The 22,954-nt window shown below is 45.0% G+C and overlaps 1 protein-coding gene across 3 annotated transcripts in view; it reads left to right on the forward strand.

The window, feature by feature from the left end:
* Positions 1–22,954, forward strand: part of RAI14 (retinoic acid induced 14) — a 125,096-nt gene that overhangs the window by 49,539 nt on the left and 52,603 nt on the right. For all 3 annotated transcript variants that reach the window (XM_019531933.1, XM_019531932.1, XM_019531934.1), the window contains one exon: positions 21,205–21,335. In XM_019531933.1, the coding sequence (XP_019387478.1) occupies positions 21,205–21,335 (131 nt within the window). The remainder of the gene's footprint in view (positions 1–21,204; positions 21,336–22,954) is intronic.

Here is a 22,954-nt window from a genome sequence, read left to right on the forward strand (position 1 = left end):
ACATTTGTTCCCAGGAGCAGTTAGAATCTCTCAGTTACTTATCCACAGCCTTCGTAGTTGATATAGTACAAAAAAATCACAGTTCCTGCCTGCCGAGTATATAGTCTTCCCAGGGTACGGAGTAGACAGAGCAAGCTGGGGGTGGGAAGAGAAGTGAATAACTAGGTTTGCCTGTCAACCTTCACTACCTGCAAGCGTCAAAGAAGCAGTTCTTCAGCAAAAAAATGTGGAAGCCTTAAATGCCAGGTTGGCTGCTCGTATTGCCACAATGCTTTTGTACTGTCTTCATGCCAGAAATCTTGGCTGTCTTGCAATAACATGGCTACCTTTTTTGAGGTTGATTGGGTTCTCAGACTCCTAAAGCTGCTACCCTTCATGAGGTGGTCCACCATACATCTCTTCATTGTTGGAAACTTGTTTGAATTGGTCAGCTGATATGTATCCACATTTTTTCATGCAGAAATTGTGTGGATTTTGTCAAAAGGTTAAATTTTAAAGTGAGGTAATCTCAGTGATGAGCAGCAATACTGTACTGCGTCATGCTGGTAACTTGAGGCTAAATGTTGAATGCCCTAGATCAGTGATGCTCAACCTTCCAGCCCCATGGCCTAGTTTTGGGATCTATGCCTCAAAAGCATTACATGCTGGCTGTAGCCAAGACCAGGGATTTTGACTGGGGCATGCCAGTGCCATTGCTGAGACTTAAACATGGAGGTCCCTGGTGCTAGGGTCTTTTCCCTCTGCTTAGGGTCAGATGGATTGCATTTGGAATTTTACCCCAGTCAGCTTGGTATGGTCTATATAGGCATTTTTGCCTTCCTCTGTAGTGGGGAGTGTGGTCCTTTTCCTTGGATCTCTCAAGCATATTTAACAACCCTTGTAGTAGCAGGACATTGGCTGCTGTTGTCCCCCTGCTTTACCTGTAACAAGTTAGGGTATTTTGGCTTGTGATTGTGTCCAGGTTGGTCTGTGTAGTTTTGCTAATAGGTTAGACAGTGGATTTGTATAGGATGGTTTGGGTGGGGATGATCCCATCTCTGGACTAGGTGATTTTTGGAGGGCCCCTCCTTGCCCCACTTTTCTGTGAGTCTATGATAAGTGCATATTCATGGGCTAGATTCAGCATGCAACATTGATCCGCGCACTGTCTTGATCCCACACACCAGATCTGGCCACAAAATGACTTTGCATGGTGGCCCTGCCATGGACCACTGATCTAGCATGCAGGCTATGTCATCTGGCCCATTGGGCTCCACATGAGCCCCAATATTTGGTAGCAGGGGAATGGCAAAATCCATGGCAAATAACACTGCCGACCCTTCCCTGCCTGCCCACCAAATTCTAGACTTATGGGAAGCCCTGTGGGTTAGATGAGACAGCTCCTCAGGCCAGAGGTTGAGCACCACTGCCCTAGATCAGTGACAGCAGTAAACCTTGATAAAAGAAGGACAGTTTGAGATGTGTTGGCATGTTAAAATGCTACAGGGGCTGATCTACTGTAGATTTAAAAGGAAAAGGTGTGTTAACAAATAGGAGTGCACTGATACATAGGTGCCATACCAGACTGGCACCGATAAAAGGAAAATTAACATTATTGGCTTTTTTTTTTTTGGCCAGTGTAGTTAATAATGTACTAATAAATATAATATGCCTTCTGGCTGGGACTCCCAGACACTGCATGCATGCATGTAGCCACACACATGCACACAGCTAGGAATGCAGCCAGGCAGTGTAAAGAGCAGTGCCTTGCAGGTAAGTCTTTGGAGGAAAAGGGGCATGGGGGGTGGGAGGCAGATTGAGGCTCCCGCAATGAGGGAGGGGCTGGAGCTGGGGCTGGGGCAGGGAGTAGGACAGAACCACAGGCGGGCTTTCCAGGGGATCAGCATCTTGGTACTTAAAAATGGTGGCAGGGGGACTTGAACTAAAGCTCATCAAATAAGCACAGCTCCCAGGCCAAAGGCGGTAAGGTGAAGAGCCCCGAGCCCACAGTGGGCAGCTCACTTCCACCCTCACCCTGCTCAACCCTGCTCCAGTTAAAAGCATCCTGGCACTTAAAAATGGTGGAGGCATTCAGTGAGCTTTAGTTCAAGTGCCTTTGCCACCATTTTAAGTACCAGGATGCAGATCCCCTTGATGAGCTGCCTGCAGCTCCATCCCACTTCCTACCCTGGCCCTAGGGTCCTGTTCACTGCCCTGCCCCTGTCCCACTCCTTCTCTCACCATGGGGGCCTTGATCTGCCCCTCTGCACCCCTTCCCCTCCACAGACTTACTTGCAGGGTGCTATTCTCTAAGCTGTAAATTGGTTATTGGATCAGTATTAGCCCATATGCCTGGTGCATAATTGGCTATCGGTATCGGCTAAGAAAATGTTTATTGGGGCACACCTGTTAACAAAAATTATGTGCATGTCGGTGCTCTCTCTAGTCTTATGTGAACAATTCTAGCAAATGGTTGGCCCTATAATAATAGTATTCCTAAAACAGGCTGTATACAATATCTTCTTTTTTTTCTAAATGTATTTTGTGAGGTTAATTCTGGGCTAGTGTTATTTTGACAAGATGTAGGATCCTTGTTCTGTGCTCAATCAGGAAAAAATTAGGGGTGCACAGAACTATTTTTTTGGCCAATACCGATGGCTGATTATTAACCAGCTGTATTGGCTGATACCAATCTGATAGTCGATATGCAGCCCAGAAACTTGGAAAGTAGAATCAAACCAGTAAATTGGAGGGAAGGAAGGGGGCTGGAGGGGGCAGATTGAGGCCCCCATGGTGAGGGAGGGAGTGATAATGCTTGGAGGGGGTGCTACATGTTGGGTTACAGCCACCCCAAAATTTGCTGTAGCCTCTTTCCCAGTGCTGCTGCCACTAGCCTTGCTCCTGTCTGTCTCAAACATAGCTCTGGCCCAGTCCCCCCACCAGAAAGAGACCAGTATAGCCTCCAAGTCCACAGCAGGCAGCCCACCCTTGCTCCACACACAAATCTGAGGGGCACATGCCCCCCATACCTTCCTCGGAGGTGCATGCAGCAGTGGGAGGACGCCATCCCCCGCTGTACTCCCCTGGATCAGCCGTCCACAGCTGCATCCTATGCTATGTCCTGCTCCGGCTGGGCAGTGCCTGCCTCAGCCCTTGCCCCATCCCTGTTCCCTCTCTCACTGCAGGGGCCTGTAACTTCCCTCCCTGCCACCCTGCAGCTGCACACATGCATTTGGCATTTATTGGTGCCATTATCGATGACATTGGCCAAAAAAAGCCAATTGCTGATAATGTCAATTTTTCTTTTATCAGTGCTGATTACAATATGGACCAATATATCGGTGCACCTCTAGAAGAAATTAAACCCCTTGCTAAATTAGGGCAGTTGAGGCTACCTGAGGGGTTTAAGCTTGAAGGCTGGAGTGACAGCTGTGGCCCTCTAGTCAGCTGGAAGGTAGAGCCATCTGCCATATGAACAAGAAATCCATGCTACACCAAAGGTACTTTGGGAGGAGGAATAGAGTTTGCTCCCTTAAATGAGGAAAAAGCTCTCTGGAGGAAGAGGGCAGGGGTTGTCTTCCCCTATAATTTCTGTGACACAGTGGGAGGGGTAGGATTGGTTTTTAAGGTGGTGTGGCCATCCCACCAAAAGGGTTTCTCTTTTTTTGTCCAGAAGGCCTCATGAAAACAGACAGCAGCTGTCAGACACTACCAGGATGAGCTAGGGGTTTTTAGTTTTGGTTTTTGCTTCATATCTCTGATCAGGGGGCTGTTAGCAGGGAAATGTTTACTTCTGGAAACTGGGTACAGATCCTGCCCAGATCTTGCCCTTTCTCAGTTTTTTGCTGCTTTAAATTGTTTGTTTTTTAGACTGAAAAAGCACCAGTAACCTGTAAATGTTGTTGTTTTTGGCTTTAAAATCAGGAATATCATAGCAAAGTTACCTGCTGCCTTGACAAGTGGCATTTGCACTGGTATTTACTCATTTTGGTACATGCTGAAGCAGGATGTCATTTCATCCGTTGGCCCTGGAACGTGTTGAGATTTGCTGAACCAAGGAATTAATGCTGGTTTCAAACTACCTCAGAAGCTTTTGGATTACTTCGCGTTCCCCCTTGGCTATCTAGTACCATTTACAGAACATTTTTTTCCCAGAAATATGGCTTTATGGAAAAATTAGTAACTTCTGTTTCTCCTCCCTGCCCTTCCCAGCTTTAAAATAGAAATGTGGAAACTCTGCTAATATTCTGAACTCAATTCACTTAATTCTTCAGTAGGCACCGCTAATGATTCATTGGCCTTTCTCTAGTCCAAAACCTGGAGTGGAGTAGAGTAGGGGCAGATGAGAACTGACAGGTTGTCCACAAGACGCTTAAAAAGGGACTTTGTTGCTATATCGCCTGTAGACTTGGTGTTATAATGCCAGTTTTAGGGATCACTCTGCTTCAGGGGCAGGCAACTATTTCAGCTGGAGGGCTGCTTACCAAGTTTTGGCAAGGCGTTGAGGGCTGCAAGGCTGGCCCACCCCCTGGTTGCTGTCTTGTGACCCCTGACCTTTGCCACTGGAAGTCTCTTCCCTTGCCCAGGAGTATTCCTGGGGGGGGAGGAGGAATTGTTGTGTTTTGTTTGTAAGGCGGGGGTTGTGTGATTGGAGATGTGTAATTTGGGGCAGTGGGGGGTTGCTGGGTGTATGTGTGGATATGGTGGGGGGGTAAGGTGTGTGTGTGGAGGATGTGTATGGGGTGTATATGTGGATGTGTGCAGGGGTATGGGGTGTGTGGTTGGGGTGTGGGGTGTGTGGAAGAGATGGTTGTGTGAGTGTGATGAAGGGATGTGGGTGCATCTGTGGAGAGGTGTAGGGGTGCTGGATTGCTGAGGGGTGGTTTTTGTGGGTATGGCGGGGGTATGTGTGTGGGAAGGGTATGGTGGGGTATGTGGTTGCGGTGTGGGGTGTACAGGACAATGTTGGATGTGTGTGTTGGGTATGGTGAGTGTGGGTAGGTTGTGTGTGTGCATGTGGGGGACTTTCTCCCTTCCCGCTCTTTGTGATGTGGCTTAGCTCAGCCCCTCTGCAGGCGCGGTGGGGGAAGAGGGCTGGCGCTGCCTGCCTGGCTCCCAGCATGTTGCAAAGGCAGGAAAGCAGCTGCTGCCCATGGGCAGCAGCAGAAGCCCCTGCAAAAGGGGAGGGGGGCAGGGAGCTGAGCCTGGCACTGACGGCTCTCTTGGTCTCTGCCCCACACCTGCCCAGCCAGACTGCAGCTGAGCCTGCACTGGCTCCTGCTGCTGTTGCTTTTATCTCGTGTGCCTGCCTGATGGGGCTACACCAAGTGCACACTGACTCCTGCTGCTGCTCCACCCTCCTGCCTGTCCCGTGCCCGCCCTGCAGGCCTTTGTGAGCAGCCAGACTTCTTCACGCCCCTCCTCCACATGCTCCTCTGGCCTGCACAAGCAGTACCAAAGCAAGCTGCAGGCAGAGCCCACCCTGCTTCCCGCGATGCTTCAGCTTCTCCCTCCCTACCTGCTGCTGGGAGTGCTACAGCAGTGACAGCAGGAGTCACTGGAGGCTGGGGGAGCCCAGCAGCTCCGTGGGTGGCAGCAGTGGCAGGAGCCCTGCTCAGAAGCTGTGCCTGCTGGCAAGGCAGGCAGGGGCAGCTGCGGGCAGGGCCTGATGCAATTAATTGGTTGGTACCTGCCTGCGGGCTGCATTTGCCCCACCCTTGCACTACCTTCTTCAGTGGGGGTGTGAGTTAATTCTACTTTAAGGAGTCCAGTAGGTAAATTCATTTAAAATTTAGATCTATGCCAGGGTCTCTGGGGCCAGTTCACAGGTAACCTGTATAGTGAGATGGAACAAACCAAGCTTCTTGATTCATTGGGACAGCTACTTTTTTAATTTTTATGGCTATGTGGAGATTTTGTGAAGGGAGAAGCAGAGCAGAGGATGTTTCTTTGGCCACCTATAAGTTTATCAGGGGTAACCACCAGGATCTGGGGGAACGTTTGTTCACCAGAGCGCCCCAAGGGATGACGAGGTCGAACGGTCACAAACTCCTGCAAGACCGCTTCAGGCTGGACATAAGGAAGAATTTCTTTACTGTCCAAGCCCCCAAAGTCTGGAACAGTCTGCCAGCGGAGGTGGTTCAAGCACCTACATTGAACACCTTCAGGAGTAAATTGGATGCTTATCTTGCTGGGATCCTGTGACCCCAGCTGACTTCCTGCCCTTTGGGCAGGGGGCTGGACTCGATGATCTCCCAAGGTCCCTTCCAGCCCTGATGTCTATGAAATCTATGAAATCTTTCACCATGTTTCATCTGCCCTCTAACAAAGGGAAGGTAACATAGAAAGCTGCACTTTAAAGAAGTTGCCAAATACTCTAACGTGGCAGGGAATTGGGTTTCTTTGTTTTTTGGGGTGGTTTTTTTTTTTTAATGACTTCCCAGAATTTTCCAATTCTTCTGGAAACTAGTCTTTAGTGTAACTTGCCTGTGACTTTTGGATTATCCTTCACTGCACTCATGAAATTTAATATGGCAAGAAGTCAAACTTTTAGTTGTAAGATTTAATTCACAAACTGACAGGTATTGGATCCAGAGGTCAGTCCGTGGTGCAGACAGTTGTCAGAAGCCTCATGAGGACTAGACAAATAATCAAATGCTGGCTTGCCTCTGGGATCTTGAAATGCTCCTCAAGATTGAACTAAACCCTCCAAGGCTTCAGACTTGATCATTACTTGAACCAAGGGTTTCTCTTCTGTATTTTTTGTTTTGTTTGGCTGAGTCATGTATTTGAGGGTAGAAAGCTCTACCAAAGCAAGCTTTGTAATAATGGATATGTCTTCTATCATAATGACAAGACTTCATATATAAATAGCCCACATGGTTTTCTTGCTCTGAAACATTTTGAGATTTTGGTATGAATTTTGAAATAGGATTTTTTTCCCTAAAACTGCAGGAATATCAGGCTCTGCAGTCTGTTAGATAGCCAAACGAACTCTGTTACAAAATTAACCTCTTCATTGTCTGTCATGTTGTCCATACTCATTTTTGGTAAGTAAGTATATTCCTTACCCCAATTAAGTTACAACCTGGTATTGTGATTATGAAGGCACATTGCTGCTATTGCAAAGCACAATACTGAACGCTTTTCAGGCTGCAGTTTGCATGGCTGTTATACAATAACTACAATAAGCTCTGCATTGAGATGAAGATTTTTGTGGGTGTTTTTTTTTTTATTGGACAAAGTGTGTGGTTGAGAAACTTAGACAAAATTGTGAATGTAATGCATTCTTCAGGTCTGAGGAAAAAGCAGATGCAGAAAAAAATTAAAAACAGTCTACCTGAAGAATGCATATTAGTAGCTTTTTTTAAGTCTATTCCAACCATGCAGTTGGGCCAGTAAAAGATACCATCCATAAAAATCCTGCCTCTTGCATATATTCTAGATCAGGGTAGGCAACGTTTTTTGGCCATAGTGCCAAAAAAACTACAGTGTCTACCTTGGAAGGTGCCAGAGTGCCGACATGCTGGCACCTGGACCAGCTGTTTGCAGCCTCCCAGCTGCAGCCGGCCCGTGGGGCCCAGTCTGCTTGCAGCAGGGCTTGCAGCCTCCCAGCTCCTTGCCGGGAGCACCCTGAGCTCCATGGCTGGCAGCAGCTGCTTAGAGCCTAGGCTCACAGTGGTGCGCTGAGCAAAATGGCCTTGCGTGCCATGCTTGACGTGTGCCGGGGGCTGCTGACCCATTTTAAACCATTGTTCCAGCACTACTCTGTTTGTATAGCTGGCTTTGTCTTGTAGCTCATGGAAATTGTAATTTCGCAGTGGCCTGCTTGCCACTGAAGAGACGTTTACCTAATCCAAAGCCAAACTGTATTTCCCAAATGCCTTGGTTTGACACCCTCTGTCTTTAAGGCTGTGATTTGTTCAAGTGAAGCCAAGGGACTTGAGCTCTGAAAACCTTGGCAAATGTAATGAAAGTTGGGCACCAAACACCTTTTAACCTCCTACAAGCTGGAAAGAACGTCCAGTTAAAAATGCATGTTCATTGTGACAAAGATGCATAGCTGAGATCAGTTGACTTGGAAGTTTTCCAGCTCTTTAATTCTTCAGACATTTTTATAAGAGAACATTTCCTTTTCAGATCTGCCTAGCTTCCCCTCTGTAGCTTAGAAATGTCTCATTCTCACAGAGCCTGCCCAGCCTGATGGTGTGCAGACCGGAGCTGCGGGGTGTTGTGCACCATCAGATTGAGCGGGCTCCATGTCTCCACTTGCAGCTCCCTGCTGGAGTGCTGGGAGCCCCATGTGAAGGCATGGAGCTGGCTCAGCCCAATGGCATGTGGTTCCCACCTGCAGTGCCATGAGCCCCATGTTCTGTCACGGAGCCAGCCTGGTACGGTCCAAAGACGTGTGCCAGCGGGCTGGGGACTCAGCCAGAACCATGCACTGCTTTCTGGTACTGCTGCTGCCACTGGCAGCACGGGATGTGCACGTGGGGAGGGGCGCGTGGTGGTGGGGGGCTGCACTGACCCACAAACCCCACATCTCCCCCCCCCGACTGCACATTCTTCCACTTCCCCCCACACGCACCCTGGCAATATACAAGAGTAAGGCTTTATATTGAGCTATTATGCAATTATCTCTATATACACTATGCAAAAATACATAAATTGGGACAAGTCCTTAAGCAGGCCTCCAGTCAAAATAATTTCCCATCCCTGGTTTAAAGTCTTAAGATGCGTGGCCAACTTGCAGCATGTTTGCAACAAGTGACATGGGCACCCTCTGTGTGTGGCATGTGGCAGAGACCAGGGAGGGCACAGGCAGCACAGAGGCTGGTAGCAGATTGGGCAGGGAGCAGGTAGCAGAAAGCAGACCTGCAGATCAGACTGGGAAAGGGGTTTGGAGTGGCATGGCAAAAAACAGAACAAAGTAGAGAAGAAAACTATGGGGAGTTTCTTATTTTACTTTGATTTTGTTTTTTGTTTCCTTTTCAAAAGGCCCCTCTAGTTTTTTTTTTCCTGTGGTAAGATAAACAGTGCATCTTTACACAAATACACTCAATTAGTTCTTGGCTTTACTACCTTCAGACTTAGTGTAAATGATAGGTCACATGTGGTGTGGTTACCAAAGCATTCTGTGTTATCTCCATGCAGTGATAAATCTCCAGTCACTTCATTGATGTGTGGGTTGATAAACAGTAGGAGGTGGTCTCATGTATAGTGAATAGTTTAGCCATGTGCTATCAATTATTTAGACCTAATTTTTCTCTTTTCTGACGCATGGTCAACTTTATGTGAGCAGATTCTTCTTTTCTATTCTGCTGTTAAGAAAATAAGAACTGCTATTAACTGGGCTATGGATCCATTTTGCCCAGTATCCCATGCCACACAGTGGCAAACAGTGGATGCTGAAACAGAGAATGAACAGGGTATGACCAGGGTTTCTTCCACTGTTCTTCTCCTACTTGCAGCCTAAAGGAAACTTAAGAAACTTAGGAAAAGGAACACAATTAAAAGAGCAATAGTGCTCAAAAGAACACAGATTTAAGTGTGTGGACTTCCATTAGACATTAATGAGAGACCCTAGTCCACCCTTAAAACAAAGGTTGAATTTTGCTTTTATTGGGGTGGGGAAGGAAAGAATTTGTCCAGCCTGTCTTGTTCCCCCAGTTAGATAGATGTTCATCTTGTTACAGACATGGGGCAATAGATGCCAAATCAGTTTAGATGTTGTTAGTTCCAAAAACTTATAGCACTATACTTTTCGTAACATTGGAAATAATGCATATTGAAGCAAAATAATGAATGCGTACACACCTTTCCTTACCTCAGTTTCATCTCTGCTGCTTTGGCCTTAGATCAGAGTCCCTTAAGGTGTCCAGGCATTAATAAACTCTCTTCTTAGCATAAATTTCACAACTTTCTCCTGTACACGGCTTTTTCACCAAAGCATGGAGTCTTGTTTTACTACTTCTTCTAGTTGTCTTTCTCCTCTCTCTTTCTTAGCTCTTGTGAGAAGCCCTTTTATAATTTCAGATCCCCTTTGTCAGATGACCAGTTAAACCTCATCAGATGACCTGTTGTGCAGTTTCTTGCTCAGAGATCAGACTTGAAAAGTTGACTTACTCTGGTTGGTAGGCAGCCTTTGTCCAAAGGAGCTTCCATGTGAATAGAGCAGTGGTCTCCAAAGTGGGGTGCGCAAGATGATCCATTGGGGTGCAGAAAGAAAATACTAGAACTTCTATTTAGATGTATATTTATATAAATATACATATATTGGGGGTGCATGCTCAAAAATGTTTTACTCATAGAGGTGTGTGATCAAAAAAGTTTGGAGACCACCGGAATCATTAATGTTTAATGCTCCCCCCCCATTCATTCTTTATCACCCTCCCTTGGAATTGTAATACAGCAGGGGAGGTAAAATAAAATAAACTAAAAATTAAAAATTAAAAAAAAAAAAAAAAATTAAGACTGACAACCCTACATTCAGAGTGGAAATTCATGATCTGTCAGAGCCCCCAGTGTCAATCAGAAATTGTCCCAAAGTTAACAAGGGTACAATTCTGGATTATAATTTCTCATTCTAAAATGTATGCTGATAACTAACTTTTCCTGATTTATGTTCTACTATAAAAAAATGTTGCTTGCTTTCACAGTGTAGAGAATGCCAAATAATACTTTTGTATGAAGCAAATGTTTTTAGTCTGCAACTGTAAATTTTTAATGTCAGCCACCATGGTGAGCAAAAAAAACCTAAGGAACATAGTGCAGACAAGGTTCTTTGGGTGAATCTGATATTTTTTATTAGACCAACTGAAATAATTGGAAATACATTTTCTTAGCAAGCTTTTGGGTTTAAAAACCCTTTGTCAGGCTGAGGAAGCATCTGCAGTTGGTGTGTGCTCTTCCTGGATGGAATGAATAGTAAAGAAACCAGAGGCTGGGCTGCACGCAAGAAAGGCAGTCAGTGAAGATGTAAGTTGAGGAGTCAGCGGGTGAGAGACAGGCTTGGGGCGGGGGGGAGGGGAATGAATGTAGCAGGTAAATAATGGAGAGGAACCTGGAGAATCAGATTTCAGGCAGGTTGTGTCATAAATCCAATGTCAATATTTAGTCCATGATTTTCTGTATCCAGGAGGCTGATAAAGTGAAGTTCATACTGAGAGATTGGAGAGAGAGTGGTTTTCTTGTCAGAAATGTGCACCCACTGGTAACTGGGTATTCTTGTCTTTGATATCAGTTTTCTGGTGTGCGTTCATTCTGGTGTGCAGTCGTTGTTTGGTCTCTCTTACGTACTTTCCATCAGGGCATTTGGTGCATTGAATCCTCCAGTGCACCAGGTACCTCTCCGCTATTAACCTGCTACATTCATCTCCCCTCTCCCCACCCTCGCAGCCTGTCTCTCACTCACTGACTACTCAGTTTACATCTTCACTGTCCTTAGACCAACACGGCTACAACCTACACTCCTGGAAGGAACACAATGGCAAGGATTTCCAAAGTAGCCCCTAGATCATGAGGTGTCATTGGTATAAACGTATTCTAATCCCTCTGCACTTCCATTTTGTTGACAACTGGGAAATAACATGTGAAATCCAAGACCTGACTCTAGGTTAAATGAAGGAACATAACACAGAGTTCACGCAATTTTTTCACATGGTTAAACTCTGCTTCCATGGAAGCATTAGAGTACAAGCTTTCCATTTCTTCTGAGAGAGGCCCACAGCTATAATTTTTATCTTTAAAGATATCTTCCCTAATGAAACACATTTCCTCTAAACTACCCTTTCTCAGTGTGTACTACCACAGTGATGTTCCCTGTACTAGAAAAAGAAATGGGGGAGAGCCGTTCTATTCACAATATGATCAAGTGGCAGCTGGATTGTCTTTGCTACAAACATCTGGTTAGTTTCTAAATACTGGCAGTGAGGTTTCTGAACAGAGCTGCTGAGTTTGAAAATATCAGGAATTTCAATTTGCTGCTTGACTTCCTTGAAGTTCTGATCTCAGTGGTGATAGCAGAATCTGTGGTAATAGGTATGCAACAGGGCAAGGTCACCAAGTCATCTCCTGTAGTCTGCTTGCCAAAGATAAACTCGTATTGGCCATTGACAGACATGGGGAGTTGAGAAAAAAGCCCTTTAAGGGGAGAGGAAGCGCGTCAGTTTGACCCAGCTACTCTTTTTCTGTTTGGACTGGCTGCTTCAGCAAAGCTTTTTTGGTGCTTTTATCTAATAGCTGAATCAATCAGTTATTAGACAAAAGTGCTAGAAAGCCCTGCTGAAGTGTGCGATCTATACAGAAGTTGGATGAGCTGCATATGGTGCAGGGGTTTGCCAAACTGAAAGTGCTGGTTGGGGGGTGGGGGAGTGTTGTTTCAGGTCTATAAGCAGCCATAGTTATTAGCTAGTTAATGTTTGCTCATTTTTTGAAAAAGTAAAACACTGTTAAGTACTGCTATCATGTTACTCAGTGATTGTTCTTTTTATTGCATAAGAACATCAGTAAATGCTGAATACCTGAGGTTTAATTTCATGATGCAACAGGTGACTGGGAATTGATCTTTGCCCAACCAAAATAAGGTGGATATGCTAAAGGCATTAGCAGATGGCTATTCTATTCGTTGAACTTCTTTCTTGGGATGTACAAGGTGTTTTTGTTTTGTTTTTTAAATAAATGAATATAATTTGTTCCAGAACTGCCTGCGTGTGAAGACTAGACTTGTATTTTGACGCTTGTATTGGCTGACTAACAAAGTCTGCCTGATTAAACACTTTCAGCAATGCTTCATCTTGGCACACTATGTACATAAATAAACCCATTAACAAAATGTATATGGTCTATGATTCCAGCAGTAAGTTTTTTGTTAACATGATAAACTGTAAGAGCACACCTGCTAAGCAGATGTGTTGTCACCTAGGGCAGCAAGGTGAGAGGCAGCAAGTGTAATCCTCCTTCAGCAGTTGCCATAGCACGGAGCATGCTATTAAAAACTACCTTGGTCTTCCTCTTAGTGAGCATGACAAGTGAAATCTGCCTGCCATGTAGTGAATATTGACAGTACTGCTAAATGCTTCACTTTGAGTTTTGAGGGCCAGTTTTGTCTTCTCTTTCTGAAGCACATTCAGCCTCATCACTTATCTGCTGGCACAATTTGGCCCTGAGGTAGGTACCATGGGTGGAATTTTCACCATAACTATTCTAATTGTAATTAGAAGAATTAAAAGTCCTTTATGTATTGCTTATCTTTTCTTCCTTTTTACCAGAAGCATGCCTCCTAATGGGTTTCCTTTTCATAGGATTTGATTGTTGCCTGGTCTGTTAGGCCTGGTGATTTGTTGCCTGGTCTGTTAGGCCTGCTTAATATAGCAGCATAAACTGAACCGGATGTTCTTTTTTTAAAAGGAAGTCTAGGCAAAGCTTGGGTAGTTTGCTGAATCTGTTTTATTAAGCTAAACCATGTGTCGTCTTGGCTGATATTTTTTAATATGCACATACCATTGTCATGTTAAAGAATATTAATAGGTTCTTTTAAAAGAACCCAAAGAGAAGCATAACTTTATAGCATATAACATGCGAAGAGGGAAAATACTGAGAATGTATGGCTGCTTAAGGGTGTCAGTGCTGAGGAAGACATCCTGCCTGCCCTACTACTGCAACTCCCACCCTCTGCCCTCATGTTTCAACTTTTGATTTTGTTTTGTTCCCTGTGATATCTTTCCTAGCACTTTAATTGCTGTATCTCCCAGTAACTGCCTATATGAAAAGACTGTGGTAAGCACAACCTATCTTGCACAGTGGCCTTGATAAGTCATGGGCTATCCAGAGGCATAGTAGGGTGCATGGAGGCAGGGGCTGTTGATGCGGATGGGACTAAGAGCTAGGGCTCCTTGGGGCAGGGAAATGTTGGGGCAGTTTATGGGTAGAGCCTGGTTGGAGTGGTGGGCTCTCTGTGTGGCTCTGTAGTAGAGCTGTTGGCAGAGGGAGGAAGCTTGGGGCTTCTCTCTATATTTGAGCAAAAACCCACCAACATGTAAACTTCTTACAATATTGGACCACTTCTGCAAATTGCACCAGAATCCAAACCTCTGCAGCTTTCCCACGCCCTCCTTGAACAGGAGAGTGCTATTTGGAACCAACCTGTGTATTGTAATTAAGCCTATTACTTCAGTGGTATGCTTTTTGTCTGGGCACATTGAAATATTGAAGATGCAGACAAATCAACTGGCTCATTCAGCCCATCCCTTTAGGACTCGAACTACAAAGGAATTTAAATGCTGTGGCTTACAGGCTTGATCTTGTTCCCTCCCTACTAATGAAAAGCCAACATGGAGGTGTTAGAGCCGTAAAAGAAGTAGGTTCTCTCTGACTTAATGAAGCAAGGCAAAATGTTCCAGCTTGTACCTTCTAGGCCAGGGTGGGCAATAGAAAGCCTTGCCTGGTATCTAATGGAGCACTGAGTGTGGATGAGAGCCAGTTGGGTGAAAGTCAAGCTAGACAATATTGGGAGCTCCAATCCAGGGAAGAAGCTGGAGGACCTGTCTGAACTCTGGATGGAGGAAGTTTTAGCAGCCAGTTGTTGCTAAATTCATTGCATCCCTAACTGCTGAATAGCCAGGCATTGACAGTTACCAGAAATGCTTTCCGTCTCCTTCAGGTTTGTGTCCATCCATGACTGTCAGTTTGGATTACTCCAATGCCTTCTAAAAGGACTTGGTTATCAGTGTAATGAGCCTGGTTTAAAAAAAATGCCTGAAAGTATCTCAGATGGAGTTCAGACTTCAAGAGATTCAGAAACACATGCTACAAGATACACTGGTCTTTGTTCAGAATGCCAGCCACAGAAATTTTCAGGCCCAGGCCATGTTCTCAAGTTGGTTTCCCCACCCAACCTGATGGCTGCCTACTTTTTTGTGGCTATTTCTTAATTTCTGTATTGCAAGTGAGAGTAATGCATCCCAAGAGAGGGAAGAAAGGAGGTTTCTGTAGAAGTCATCAGAGGACCATTCTACCCCCCTCTCACTCTTTTCCTCCTGCTTCCCCCACTTCTCCCCAAGTGTCTGGGTACAGGACAAAATTCCTAGTTCCTCAGCCATGGCAGGGGATGGAGGGACTTGCCGCAAAGACGTGTCTTCCATGGTCTGTTCAGGGTACCAGTTGATGTACAGGTCCTGGTTTTGAATGTGAACAAGGACAGTAGCAGTCTTCCAAGTTAGGGCGTTATACTTCTGTCTCCACTAATTTGCCAAATCTTTGATGTGGTGACTTCTGGGTATTCTCTGGGTAGTGGTTTTCCATGTGTTTTCATTTGCAGATCCCTAAACATTTGTGAATGGAGGTGCAGACCCCTTGGAATTGTAAGTGTATTCGCATACTTTTGATTGATTATACTCATCTTTCATGGAGCCCTTAGTCTGTGGATCCCCAGGGGTCCGTGGACCACAGGTTGAAAACCACTGATGTAGGGCTTCTGTGCTCATAGGCTCCGGATTAAGAAAGGGGTTGATAAAGGGAAGTGGTGGATATTTGGGGAGGCGGTGGTAAGTGCCATCTTGGGATCAGAAAGTTTGGTTGTTTTTTGTTTTTTTTTTGTTAACTTTCTTTTGGTACTTGCTCATACTTTTACCCTTTGGAATGTACCCAAGAGTGTTTATCATTTTGAACATAATGGGGAGGAGGACAAAACTGAAGGAGTTTAAATAATGGCACATTGTTCTCTAAGATATGCTGTAGATTTGGCTAGCTCTGTTTCAGGTGAACAGTATTTCATAATACAAGTGTACCATCTCTCAATTTACAAAGAAAATATTTTGATTCCCATAAAAGTTACCTGTAATGTGCCTGAAAGCTTGCAGACAAAGGTAATTTTTTTGCGATTGCTTAGTTGGTCTAATAAAAGGTATCATCTCAGAACCAAGATTTCTAGAGTTTTGCATTTCTGTAACTTCATTTAGATTAATACCTTTCTGATCTTGTTCAAAAGTAAAACAGGGCTTTACGTAACTGCAGGTTCAAATAGTTCATTGCCACTGTAGTGCAGAGAAGAAACTATTGTCTACATCAGGGCTATTAAACTGGTAGCCCGCAGGCCAAATATAGCCCATAGGTTGCCTAGCTGCTGCCAGCACCCTCCCCTATGCCTCTTCACTATTGCTCCTGCCACAGCAGCAGCTGAGTTCTCCAGGCTCCCCCTAACTCCCTTCTTCAGTTTCTACTTTTTGCCCCCACTCCTGGGGTGGGGGGAGCTATAGGAGGTGTTTGGGGTGCCAGAGCTGTGCATTCAGTGGGGAGCCAGGTTGCCTGTTCTATGTGTGCAGCTGAAGGGGACGGACTATAGGTGCTGTGCAGGAGCTGGATTATAGGTGGGTACGTGGTGGGGAAAGGAGGGAGGTGCTGTTCAGGGTTGAGTTGTATTTCCTGCATGGTTGGTATGGAGAGGGGCCAGGCAGCATATGTGGCTGGGAGGGGCAGGCAGCCAGGCGGCACATGTATGCTGTGTACATGGGGGCGGTGGCGGGGAACTCACTAGGTAGGCTGCCTGCATGGCATAGGAAAGCCCAAGGGGGGCTGCCTGTCTGTGCCCTATGCCTCAAGCATCCCCCAAGACTCTGGCTGGCATGGTGTGTATTCCCCTGCTGCCTGGAAATCAGCCACTCCTGGTTGACATAATTTTTTTAATGGTTTAAAGAGGATTTGATATTTTCATCTGCGGGGGGTGGTGTATGTGTACGTGTATGTATATATATCTTCCTATTTACTGTTGGAATTAATGCATTTTTTCTCTCTCAGTAATTTGGAAAGAACGAATCTACATATTTTGGAAAGAAATCCTCTTAATTCTTTGGTGGTTTTGTTGGCTTTTTTTCCCTTTCCTTTTTAAAAAGAACGTTGCAGCTGCAAAACCCAGAAGCGTATCATTGGCAGAGCTGATACAAGCTGATTAGGTGTGTGATCTATTCTCTGAAACTGTGCATTGTTTTAGCCATCCTGAGTTACAGTGATCAGAAGAAAAGACATTAATTAAATACCAGAACTAGCTATCTGAAAGCAAGGTTCTCTAATGCTCTCCAAATATAGACTTTCCTATTCTACATCACTCTTCTCCTTTCCTCGATAAAGAAAAATTAACATTTTTTTTTCTTCCTGTGGCGGAAAAGTTGGGTGTTTTTCTCTATTTTTGGATGGAAAAGTAGACTTGTCAATACCCTAATCTTGACATAGGTATTAATCTCATGCAAATAAGTACTCTCAAAGTCCTTATGAGAGGAGCACATTAATTGTAACTTGCCAAGGTTAAAAACTGTATAGTTCTTGGGTAACCAGGGAATCTGTAGACTCACAGGTTTATAGGATACGTGGAGAAGCATTGTGTTATTCAGCAGAGCATAGGCCTACATTGTGTTACCAAAGAAAGTCATTGGAAACTGACTGAGGCCTATTCCTCTCCTTTTTCAAGGATTTAACTCCTTTCTACTGAGTTGTTGACCATGTACTTTGTTGTTAATATAAACATAGTAACATAAACCTGTATTTAAAATGTTCCTGAGGTACCAGTTCAGTGCCGGTAAAACTCTAGGCATAACTTCAACACTAGATAAATACAGAGCCATAGTTGAAGACTCGGCTGGATTCCTCTAAGGCAGTGGTTCTCAACCCTTGTGGACTAGAGGCAGCCCTCCATAACTTTTATGAACTGAGTGGCATCCAATTTCAAAAGTGATTTTGTATATTACAGTGTGAGAGGATCATCCAGGCAGGGACAAGCCTGAGCTTGGATTATCTGCTTAGTTTATCTGCTCATCTCATGACATCTTGCTTATCTCCTCACACCTCGTATTCCCCTTCAAAGGATCTGGAAGCCCCCCAGGATACCCTGGCACCCTGGTGAGAATCACAGCTCTAAGGTGTAGATTGAGTGACTGGTGTGATTATGGACCTCACCTCCAGAGCTGCTTTGTTACGGTTATACCGTCCCTAGTACATGACAGGAAAATAACTGAGATCAAGTCAGTTTTCTTAAATTGTGAATTGCATTGGTTTTCTAGTCCCTTCTGATATGCTTCTGATTAATTATTGGCTTATCCAATAACTCCGTGATTTTTATTTATTTGGTACAGGTTAATATTTAAAAGCCATCTGTAATTGGTTCTGGAGGACTCAGCTATTTATTAGGGCTAATTAAAAATTTTGAGTGCGATTAGTTGTGCGATTAAAAAAATTAGTCACAATTAATTGCAATTTTAATTGCACAGCTAAACACTCAAAATCATGTGCAGAAAAATTATAAGTTATGCAAAATTATCACTTTGTGTGGGAGGCTGTGGGTATGTGTGGGGGGGGGTTGGAGCCTGGGGAGAGGGGTTTTTGCATACCCTGGCAGGAGTGGGGTACAGTGGGTCAGGAGTGAGGGGCAGCACCTGGGCTAGGGGGGATGTGGCTTGGGAGTGAGGGGTGCACACAGATTCAGACTGCCCAGCAGGTAAGTGTGCGGGGGGAAGGGGCATGGGGAGGGCAGATCGAGGTCCCTGTAGTGAGGGAGGGAGTAGGGCAGGGGCTAGGGTGAATGGGGCCCCAGGGCTGGGCCATGTTGTGGGACAGAGCTGTGGGCAGCTCATCCAGGGGTGTAGGGGTGCTGCTTCTGCCTCTGTGCATACCCTCAGGTATGAGGGGGCACATGCCCCCCAGATTTATGCGCAAGGCAGAGGTGGGCTGCTGCCATTGTCCTGGGAGTCATGCGATGCCATGCTGTGCCTCCTGCCACTACGCAGGCAGGGGATGCGGCTCCCAGGGCAAAGGCATCAGGGCACAGAGCCCCAGCACACAGGAGCAGCCCACTTCGGCCTCGCACCCAAATATGCCTCTCCTGGGGTGCTGACAGCGGCAGGAGCCCCCCCCCCACACACACACACACTCCTGGATGAGCCACTCGCAGCTCCATCCCATGGCTTGCCCCAGCCCCGAGGCCCAGTTCACCCCAGCCCCTGCCTCTCTCCCCCCGTGGGGGCCTCAAACTGCCCCTTCCCTGCTACCCCCTCCCCTTCCCTTGCCCCTCCCCATGCCCTTCCTCTTCACAGACATGCCTGCTGGGCGCTGCTCTGCATGACGCCGGCTCTGCCATGGTGACAGCAGCGGAGCGGAGCCTGGGCGCAGGCTCCAAAACCACACACGTGATTAACGCATTAAAAAAATTAACACGAATAACAATGAATGCGTTAATTGTGTGCGTTAATCATGGTTCATTGACAGCCCTCCTATTTATATTATAAAACTGCTAAGTATTGCATTCTGCCAAAGGTCTTCAGCAAGTCTTAATTTTTTCCTATAGCTCAGTTTCCAACAATTGGAGAATTAGTGCTGGTTATTTCAGGTCATGAAAAGATCTCAGGTTAGCTTTTTTTTGTCTGCCTTTTGTGTGTTAATATTTACTGTTCCCAATTTGTAAAATTGCTTTCCAAAAATGAGAGCAGGTACTTTCCCTGCCTCTGAGTCTCCCTGTAGGTTTTCAGAAGGTTTACTGTTGTACTTCTAAATTTCTTTAAATCCTTCCCCCCCCCCTCCCCCCCAACTTTGTTAGAAAAAAATAAATAAAGCATAAGCAAGGTGAATTGTGAAACTACATAGGGAGAAAGCACTGTCACATGGACAGGATAACCCCACTTTAAAAAAATCATATAATAGAGTTATTAAGAGATATTATTAACAGGAAATACCTGTCAAAAAAACCTTATCAAAAATTTGTTTCAGATAGTCTGCCTCTTTGCCAGGCTCCCATGACCATAGTACCCAAATATGCCTATAAGTTGATGATACCAGAACAATTGACAAAACTAGTGCATTTAGAGTTTGCAGGAACTAGGGTCTGTATCTGTGCTGCATATTAAGAATATAACTTGATCCACTAACCAAGACACTTGCACTGCAGAGGGTGTGGACCCATGACATGTTACTTCATAGTAAGTGATCCCAGTACATTTTCTCTGTGTAAATGTCCTCTGCAGTAAGAAGTGGGTGCCTGTGCACTAGGTGAGAGGCAGCTGGTTTGCGCCAAGTGGATGGTGACAGTCGAGTGAAATCGGCAGTGGTAGAGAACATGATACATCCAACAAAATAAATCTACTTTGGACTTCCCCCAAAATGGTCATCCTGGTCACCATTCCTACTTCCTCCTTCACCTACTGCCTCGTTCCATACGATTTGCTTGTTCTTCTTGCAGTGTTTCAACCTCTGGTAACTCTTTCAGATCCAGTTCTTCTATTACCTTAAAAAAAATTGCTTGAATTGTGGACTTTCAAAAAAACTCCCCCATAGTTATACTGAGAGATCCAGGCATGCTTATATGCTCACTGTCATGGTTGAGCAGCCTTCTGTCGCATCCATTTTTCAGTATGTCTGTAGCATGTTGTGGTTTTATGTAGGATCTTAGTCTAACATGAGTCCTGACTCCTTTTGCTCGCGAGCTTACTGGGGAGGGAGAAATGATGGAAGTTTCTTTTTGGTTAAAAGGTGGCTCTCTGCCTGTGTGTTGGGGGATAGTGCTCCATGCTGGAATCTGTCTGGGCTAGATAATACCATGCATCAGGGCAATAAAAATACAATAAACTTGGTTGCAATTTGTAAAGGGATACCTCTTAGCCTGTTGTTGTGGCTCTCCTACTTGTTGTTAAGGTTCCTGCAGGTATGTGAGGAGGGGTGTCTGTCAGGTTACAGCATGCATCACACTTCTGTCTCGCATAGCATATTGGGAAAAAAAATTATAGCAGTTGACCAGTATAGTGCTCGTACAAAAATTGAAACTAGAGGAATTCAGATGAGATCACACACAAACCTCATTGAACATTAATGAAGCAAGTGGATTTGTTTTTGCCGTATAGCGTTAGAGTGAATTTTCCACATTAGCAGTAGACTTCCAGGAGTAAGCTGCAGGCTGATTACCTGGCACTGAGGTAACAAATTGCAGAGGCCTGCTTGTTGCCCTGGTAGTTTAAAAGAAATTCATCTGATCTGACTTGAGCTACTGCTAGTCCTTGAACACATGCAACAAATGATCCATTTTAAGTTACTGGTAGGCACCTCGAACATCAACAAGCAAGCAGCGAGTGTTTTGGTTTTTTAACTGTTTTTTATTTTCCCTTTAAGAGATAGTAAATGAGTGGGCAGGGGGAGTTGATGAACCCTGGAGAGATCACCAGGATCAATTTCTCCACCTGTTTTCTTTTGCCACAGACCAACGAGTGGAATAAAAATGATGACCGGCTGCTGCAGGCTGTGGAGAATGGCGATGCAGAGAAAGTGGCTTCGCTGCTGGGCAAAAAGGGAGCCAGTGCCACCAAACAGGACAGTGAGGGCAAAACTGCGTAAGTCTTTCTGCTCTAAGCTGGTCTAGCATGCTCAAGGGAGAGGAAGGGGGGAGACCCCTTGGATTCATGTTTCCTTTACAGGATGACCTTGAGAGCAGCAACTATGAATCAAAGATTAACCTGGAATTATGCCTCCTTCCCTGCTCTTCCCCACCCCAGCCTAAGTACCCAGCGTTACAGACCATTTTCAGCTTGTGCGTGTCTTCATTTACAGTTTAATATTAACCAAATGCCAGTGCAGGATGTCAGTGCTTTGAACTGCCGTGCATCCAAGTTGCTGTCCTGGCTGGAGTTCTTTGGGGCAAGGCTCCAGAATGTTATGGGGCAGTCTGGATTATAAACTCCAAAAAGGCATTAAGTGTTGGGAGCCCCCCCGCCCTCCCCCCCACACACACACTGCCCCCAGGCCAGTTGAGTTTAATTTGCCTAAACTGGAGTGAAAACTGCTGGTAACTTTGAATGGGAAATTTTTTTAGGAGAGTTAACCACAAAGATATTGGCACAAACCACTAGTGAAAAACCAGCCACCGAGGGACCACAGTCCCTTATACCTTCCCATTGTATGTAGAACAGAAAACCTGCTTCATGGACGTACGAGAAATGTCTTACTTCTTAGCAAACTGGTAGAAAACAAGTAGATTTTAAAGGCTGCGGGGAGATGCAGAGAAAAATAACCATAGTTTCTTGGAAGAGGCAGCTTAAGATGGTTTATGCTAATATGGTTTTAAGAGTCTACCTTTTAGGCTGTATTTATGGAGTCGTGCTCTTGCTCCTTGCTTGGTTTGTTTCAGTTTGGTGCATCTGTTTTATTTCGATTTGGCATATGAAAAACTGAGTGATGGCATGGACTCCTAATGACCTGAAATGACTTACCCATGGAATTCCTAATTCCTAATTACTTCAGCTGGGCTTTCTCCTCATTTTAGTATGGTTTTAATTAAATGGCATTATGTACATGCTTTGTTTTGAAACAGAGAATCAGACATCATTTAGTTGTATCTTATCAATCAATTGAGCTCCTGTAATCACAGATATGTCTAATGTTCCACTTTTTACTTTTGTCTGCGTAGCACTAACTTTTAGAATTTCTTCCGTTGTATCCTCCATTGTAGCTAGTTAACCTTTCTTTCTGTGGAAGGTTTTATGCATGTCAAAAGCAATATCATAATACAAACTGGTCTGTAAAACCGATGGGAATTAATATTATCCATCAAGATCCATGAGCCTGTTGTTTCTCAAGGTTTGTTGTCACTCCAGGGCCATGTTGCAGTTTTCTTCTGCAGCCCTAGAGGTAATGGCATTTGGGAGGAGGTATCAAGTGAGGCTCCCTAGGGGTTCGCACTGGGTAAAGTACTGATCAGTATATCTTCATTAATGATTTGGATGATGGGATCAAGTACATGATTATCAAATTTGCAAATGACACCAAGTTGGCTGGAGTTGGAAACACTGGAGGACAGGGTAGGATCCAGAATGACCTGTATAGACTGGAGAAATTATCTGTAATCTGTCTAATGAGATTCAACAAGGACAAGTGCAAAGTCATGCTCTTGGCTGGAATAGTTGCATGTACAAATGCAGACTGGGGAATGGTGCAGTACTGAGGCTGCAGTTTT

This window comes from Crocodylus porosus, unplaced genomic scaffold (assembly GCF_001723895.1).
Source record: "Crocodylus porosus isolate Cpor-Errol unplaced genomic scaffold, CroPor_comp1, whole genome shotgun sequence".
Classification (NCBI taxonomy): domain Eukaryota; kingdom Metazoa; phylum Chordata; order Crocodylia; family Crocodylidae; genus Crocodylus; species Crocodylus porosus.